Source organism: Miscanthus floridulus, chromosome 12, assembly GCF_019320115.1.
Source record: "Miscanthus floridulus cultivar M001 chromosome 12, ASM1932011v1, whole genome shotgun sequence".
Taxonomy (NCBI): domain Eukaryota; kingdom Viridiplantae; phylum Streptophyta; class Magnoliopsida; order Poales; family Poaceae; genus Miscanthus; species Miscanthus floridulus.
The window spans coordinates 1,535,755-1,543,067 of record NC_089591.1 but is presented as its reverse complement, the minus strand read 5'-3'; the positions used below and the strand labels follow the sequence as shown (position 1 = coordinate 1,543,067).

The 7,313-nt window shown below is 43.3% G+C and overlaps 1 protein-coding gene across 1 annotated transcript; it reads right to left on the bottom strand.

Annotated features, from left to right (window-relative positions):
- Nucleotides 1-1,434: 1,434 nt before the first annotated feature.
- Nucleotides 1,435-5,153, bottom strand: LOC136496823 (probable glucuronosyltransferase Os04g0103100). The gene is made up of 4 exons (XM_066492576.1): nucleotides 3,993-5,153; nucleotides 3,057-3,309; nucleotides 2,495-2,707; nucleotides 1,435-1,902 (listed from the first exon to the last, which is right to left on the bottom strand). Exons 1-3 carry the CDS (start codon nucleotides 4,685-4,687, stop codon nucleotides 2,537-2,539), a joined length of 1,119 nt encoding a protein of 372 aa, XP_066348673.1. The 5' UTR covers nucleotides 4,688-5,153; the 3' UTR covers nucleotides 1,435-1,902; nucleotides 2,495-2,536.
- Nucleotides 5,154-7,313: the final 2,160 nt, after the last annotated feature.

Below are 7,313 nucleotides of genomic sequence, written 5' to 3'. Positions count from 1 at the left end.
CCGCGAGGGCGAGGAGACGGCGTACAAGCGCACGGCCAACGAGGCGCCGATGGAGGGAGAAGGAGCTGCGGAGATTGGCCCTGGGGCCCGACGCGTGGATGGGAAGACAGAGCCCCGGCTGGCAGCGGTGCGCGGGCCCGACGCCACCGGCAGCTCAGGTATCCCGCCGCGGGGTCACGTGCGAAGGAAGAACGAAGCGCGACGGAAGAACGAAGAAGAAAGGATAAGGAAGAACAAAAAAGAAAAAAAAAGGAAAAAGAAAAAAAGACTGATGAATGGTGGGCCCTACCTGTCAAAGGTTCATCTCAATTTTAATGTTCCAGAACCAAGCCGAAAACAGAGTCATCCCGTACTTTCTCAACCAAATAACAGATGGGATCGTGCCCGCCCCTGAAAACTAAGACGGTCAGGTCATCCTAGGGACACGGTGATTGTAATTGTAATTGTAATAAGAGCACAGTTGACGATGGTGCTGGGCTGAAGGTGGCCAGTGCGCACCGAAGACTCCGACCACCCAGCATCTATTTGGGCCACGACCGAATAATCAGCCCCATGCAGCCTGCCTGCAACATCGGCGGCCCTCTACGTAAGCCAGGCCACCACGAGTTTCACTGGCGCCTCCCCAGCAGGCTTCAATGGCCCAGTCAGAGGTGACCACTTTCCTTGCCTGCATCAACAATAGCCTGGTGCTGCAATGCACTGCACCTACGAAGGAATCGACAGTGATTTTTTTTTCAAGGCATCGAAACGGTGGCCACTTTCCTATCCAGTCAAGTATATATTTCAATGGATAATAATATCTAACAAAATATTAGTGAGCAATGTCTTCATTTGTATGATGATACAAGTGTAGTGAGTTAGATCTCCATGACCAGGTTGGATATATAGATTTGAGTTGCAATAATACCACTGTTCTCGCTCCTTGTATTTATTTGGTCAGCAATCAGCACAGCGTGCAAATCAGTTGTTACACATACATACTGTTTTCTTCCAGGATATGCAGTTTGCCATGACAATTGCTCTTCAGTGCTACTAATTCTTACCCTCTCCAAACTTTGATCATTCATCTGTGTTACTCCTTAGATAGTTGCACATAACAACTACTAATATTTTTGCAGGCCTGAATGAAACCTGCCTTCAGTATGGTTGTACCGAGAGCTGCACTCAGAATGGATTTATGTTGCTTTTTATTTATGCTCTGACAGAGCACAGCATATAATTTTCCACGGCTAACATTCCTATACAGTTAGTATCATTCTACCAGAAAATGTCAGCGCTTGGCCATGAAAAGAAAGGCCCATGCTTGTATTGAAACTGATGAAGTAATGCGCAGGGGATTTAAAATTCTGCAAATACACCTTTTGGTTTTGGGGCTAAGAAATAAGAAATGAATACAAAATGCATTTCTGTTCCTCTGAAATACAACAGCTCAATATATCCTACGATAAATAATCTACAGATCATCATACGGCAACAAGAAATTCAGCACTTTTACAGGATCATCACATAAGAGCAAGAAATGCAGCAATTGAAGATAAGGTGACTCATGCTTTTACTGAAACTCCTGAAATAATCTGTAACTAAGCAGAAGATTTAAAACTTTGTATATATATCGCCTTTTGGCTTGTGAACACAAAAAGAAAAAGAAAGAATACAAACAACATGAACATATACAATGCACGGCTTTGCAGCAAGATGGCTGGCTTCATTGTTGATGCTGCACTAATTTCATCCTACAAAATATTTCCCAAAAGTTCGACTATAACAACAGAAATTCTGCATGAGGTTGCGCAGAACCTGAAGCCTCCTCTTCTCAAGAGCTGCTTCTCCAATGTAGTCAACCCGGGATTCCTCTGCACTATCGCAGCCAAAGCTTCATGGCTTAATTTCTACAGTATATGCCTGAAAAACAGCACCAGCAATTAGCTCTAGCTGAGATAATAGACATGATGTGAGCTTATTCACAAATGGAAAGGATAAAGACGATGAATGCAGACAAAAATAAATTTGGACCACACTCCCAATCAATCACGTTAGCAGATCTGCTACAGATTATTGGATGCTTTTGAAATGGATATCAATATCTGAATTATTTATGTTTTGGAAAAGAAGTTGAGCTAATCTATTTCACACTTTCAGTTACACAAATGAAAAGCATAGATGATATGACACAAATGTTTTCAACCTAACAAAGAGGATATAGAAAGTAAAAGTTGGCTGTAATCAACCATATGGGTTCAAGGGCAGATCATCAAAGTTGAAATGTGTCACAATCATGAGCCGATTAATTTAATACAGTGCACGTTGAGATGCCACACGCTGTGATTTTGTGGAGCAGATGTCACTGAAATACTGAAGACAACTGAAAGGGGACCAAATAACCATTCTGTATATATGCTAGCGTCAAGTGGAAAAATGTAAGAAATGGGTACCAACTAAGAACCCATCCATATGTAGAAAACCAAAGCAGATTTCAGAAAGGTACAAAACAAACCTGTCAAAGGAGTCAGTGCTTTGATGAACATAGCGGGTGATACTATTTAAGAGGAATGATCACATCCAGATTCGTCGCAACTCGCCATCCTTTGGGATAGGCAAGATTCTCAGATCCAAATGGCACATGCCAGTTCATTATTTGAGAGCAGTCAGCGGGTATGCCTTCCATCTGGCTTTCATCCTCCACTAATTGCTCTACGAACGTGGTTACCTGCAAAGTAACAACCATCTCAGATGCGGTACAATATGCAGACAGGCATTGTAAACAAAGTCCACACAAGTATGCAGAAAAGCTGCCCATTTGGGTGGTCGCCATGTGTTTGATGGCTAATCAGCAATTTGAGAGTCTTATTTTATTCCACTGCAGCCATTTTATAATATAATGGTGAAAAATTAAACATATCCAGCGTTGCATAGTAGTCAGGAAGTAGATCAGTCGTCTATGTAATGTAAGTACTTTGCAAAATGGATAAGGGTACCTAGTATCCAAGAGCAGTAGGAACACAAGAATATAGTAACTGAACAGTCAGAATATCAGAAAACAGAAGCAGCAAACTTACTTGAAAACCTTCTTTCACAGTGTCTGGATGCCGGATTGAATTCCATGCCAAATGGGACCGGAGTTTGGGGTCCCAGAGCATGGTGCTGTTGAATGCGAAACCCGACATAGCAACATGAAATCTACGGAGCTTGCTGACATGCTCACTTGTGTGCCACCCCACAACTTGGTTCTGTTTACACACAGGGCCTTCCAGCACCACACCATCCTTTCTGTTTTCAGAGATCACTGGCACAGGCCATGTGCCAAACCTCCTAATCATGAGGGAAAATTTAAGTTTGCAATAAGTCAACAGCCTGGTTTATATATATGATGAAGCATCCAATTTTCTCAAATAACATAGAATATCATATTTTCACTGCTGCAGGTTCTAATGTTGGCATGTTACTATTAGATTCCAAAACCAACATTCTTGAGTTGAAAGGTAATTAATAAATACTAGTACGAATTACCAGTGAACACCTATATACAAAGCAAAACGGTAAAGCTACTGAATCTGTCCGAGAAAAGAAAAATGGTAAGAACTTTTGAGTCTTATATGTTCATTACATGCAGCAGTATTCGCAGTTCCTTAGATAGATAGAAAAAGAAAAGGTACCAATTTTTCAGTCGATTCAGACAGCATATAACAGGAAAAGGTGAGACTTTCACTAGAATTAGACAGCAAGCAAACTCCCTTTGCCCCCCTTTGCAATCGGATAGGATTCCAGAGGCTGAATGAAATCTTGATGGATAAGGGCAACCGCAAATCATTAATTCAAGGTACTTCAAAAGATTGTACTTGTACGAAATCATTTATCATCGAAGATGGGACCTTCAGTTTGGCAGGTGATGAGGTGACGGACTGAATGCGGAGGGAGGAGGAGGCGAGAATTGATTAATGGCGGCGGCCGGGCAGGGCGGAGAAGATGAGCAAGCAAGGAAGCAGTAGCAGTACCTGATTTGGCGCAGACGTTTGAAGAGGTCGAGGGAGTAGACGCCCTCCTCGTCGGCGAAATAGACAATGCCGTCGAGGCGGTGGTTCTCGATGAGCTGGAGCGCGGCATTCATCTGGTGCGGGCGGAAGCGGAGCGGGTCGTCGTCAGAGGAGGAAACGTTGAGCTTGTCGCAGCATCCGACGTAGCGGTGCATGACGGTGGTCCCCCTCAGCGCCGCGGCGGCCTCGGGAGTGGGCTTGCCGGCCTCGACGACGAGCCAGAGGACGGGCGGGTCGACGAGGCGCAGCGTGTGGCCCATCCGGCTGAGGTAGTAGGCCTGCGCGGCGCGCGCTCGCGTGGGCGTGACGACGACCAGCAGCTTGTTGTTGTTGTTGGCGTCGGCGGAGGAGGATTCGTCGACGGTGGTTGGGTTGGGGGAGGACGGGCGGAGGTGCGGGGTCTGGTGGGGGAGGTGGGAGAGGAAGTGGAGCAGGCCGAGGAAGGAGCCGAGCAGGAAGAAGGCCGCGAACCGTGGCAGCGGGCGGCGCGTGAAGAAGAGGAACGGGTGCGGGTAGCCGCCGTGGTGGTGGGTCCGGGGGGGAGAGGAGGAGGAGTAGCGGAGCGGCGAGGAGGGAGGGGAGGAGGTGGCGAACGGGTGGTGGTGCCGCAGCAGGTGCTGCTTCGCCGGCGAGTGCGGCCGGCGGATCGACGCCATTATTGTTGTTCGCTCCCCGGCTGGATGCCTAGGTTGTTGGCGGATGAGGGGCCGAGGGAGTCGAGAGGAGCTGAGCTGGGTGATGCCGCTGCCCTGGTGGAAGGGGAATGGGAATCAGCAACAAAGAGTAGAAGTAGTAGTAGGGAGGGAGGGAGGAATAATCATGGCGCGAATGGCGGGGGGATGGATGGATGTTGAAGTCAGCAGGACTTGGGCTGCGGAGGTGGTGAGCAGAGAGAGGGAGGTTCGGTCGGGGTTGGTGGCGTGGGGTAGGGGGGTTGAGAGAGAGATGCGAGGAGGAAGGCCGGGGAAGAGGTTGCCGTCGCCCCTGGATCGGAGGTGGCCGTGGACCAAGAAAAGCAGAGCAGAGCGAGGAAGGAACAGGAGAAGAAGCTGCCCGCAGAGCAAGGAAGGAAGACGACGTACAAATGTTGGTATTTTCGAGCTGCCTAGTCGTACAAATGTTTGGATGGTGGAAGAAGAATAAAAACTCTAACACAACTCAGCACAAATTCGGTCCACTCCAGGTTTGTACAAGTCTCACTGAAAAAAGAAAAAGAAAAATCAAATTTAACAATTTTTTATAAAAAGAATTTGTACTACCCCTACCCCCTTCCATTTCCACTTTCACTCCCCCTCTTCCCCCTAAAACAAAACATTGGGAAACCTAAAATTTCTAGTTTCGCCTCTCCCTATATATAGGAGATTTAATATCACAGTTAAATGCCGTGATACATGCTCATGCATATGAAAACAATAAATAAGGACATATATGCTCCCTAGATGAATTCCAAAATTTGGCCTAACCAAAATTAAACACATGTCTAAAAAGTTTTAGCCATCATTGGTTTATTAGCACGCCAATGTTTATGGCTAAAATCTTGGTTAGTCAAAAGAAGGATGCCTACGTTTATTTTGTCTCTAACTTAATTTAGCGCATAAGTTCTGGCTTGCCATTATTTTAGTTGGGCAAGTTTTAGAACCCACCCAAGTCTAAGATGAGAGATGTTGGATGGTTTTCATCATTTACTAAAACAACAACATATTTACTCCGATTGCAATTAGGTTTATCTAAGTTATTACACAATAAAACCCATATTTTTAGCTAGGAGAGGCTCCAATCTTCAAATATATATGGTATGGTTCTTGAGAAATTTGGATGGTTTGGAGGAATTCTAGAGAAATTTGTGAGAGAAAAACACTGTTCCGGATGAAAAAAGAAGCGGATCAAGTCGGGTTTAAGGACACGCGAATGGGCCATAACCTGATGTTCATGCCTAAAATAACTTACTATTATTAAATTAAATACACCGATTGTCCTAATCTCAATTTTCGATGGGCTCTCCTAGTTGCATGGCAAGTCTGTTTTAATAAGACACATGAGCCTTGCATGCAGAATGACACATTGATTAATCTTCCAGTCCTGTTAATCAAAAAGTGTCTCTCCAATGAGGAGGCGATCAACCACTTTTTTTTTTCAATTGAGATCAACCATTCCGCTTTAGTGCCAACAAAAGGAGCCCAAAACTAGTGGAACGAGTTCAAGCCTAATACGAATACAAAGTACACTATGGAGTATCACACTGTCCTAATCCTCTTCCTCCCCACTCTCCTATCCTATCTTGGTATTTGTGACATCAATCCCAATGAATTTCATGCAGTTTTTTTTCTTAAATTTGGTTTTTTTGTACAGGACATACTGTACAGTCTTAGATGATACAGTACCGAGCTTCTGGTATTTTCTATCTCTCTCATCTTTAATGTTATTGCCAACTCAGCAAAATGATGTCTTATGTGGCACTATATGTTCGAATAAGTGCATTTCTAGACCCACTAGGTAGGCCCATATAAGTTTGACCAAACTTATATACAAAGATACTGATATTTATCATACTAAATGAATTTAATTAGACTTTATCATGAAATATGTTTCTATAGTACCTATTTGGAGTCATATATGTTGAAAATATTTTTTTTATAAATTTAGTCAAACTTGACTATTTAACTTTGGTTAGATCGATCTAGAATCACATCTTTTTTGGACGGCGTGGTAGTATCGGACATTTAGCAGCAATGCATTGTTGTCCTGGGACACTAATGGATCCATGCTACCTGCACATGCGACATTCGTGTTAGTAGCTGCTTGCTTATTCGCAAATAAAACCAAAAGAATAATATAAATTGATCCTAGCTGGTAGGTCATAATTTTTTATTTAAATATGCTTGTGTATGGAAATTTGAAAAAAAATTGTGTATCTGCTGAATTCCAAAAACAATATGATGCAGGGCGACTTCCAAAATGTTCCTTTGGTAAAAAAAAACAATTTTAGGTAAAATCATACACTTGTAAAATTATTTTATTTTTGCAAAAAGAAAAATAAAACTTATTTGATTTTTTTTTGTCAATCCTATGCAAGGACCTAGCGGTCTTCAAAATCTTGTAATGTTCCAAATAGATGCTAAACTCAAGCACAACCGATTTTGTTAGTATCTAGCATCATATATTTTGTAGATTGAAATATTTTTAAAATGATATATTTGAGTTTGATTAAGTTTGTAACTCTAAAAATGATTTTGAAGGATACGGAGAGAAAAAAGTCTATATTAGTATTTTGTCATGTAATTT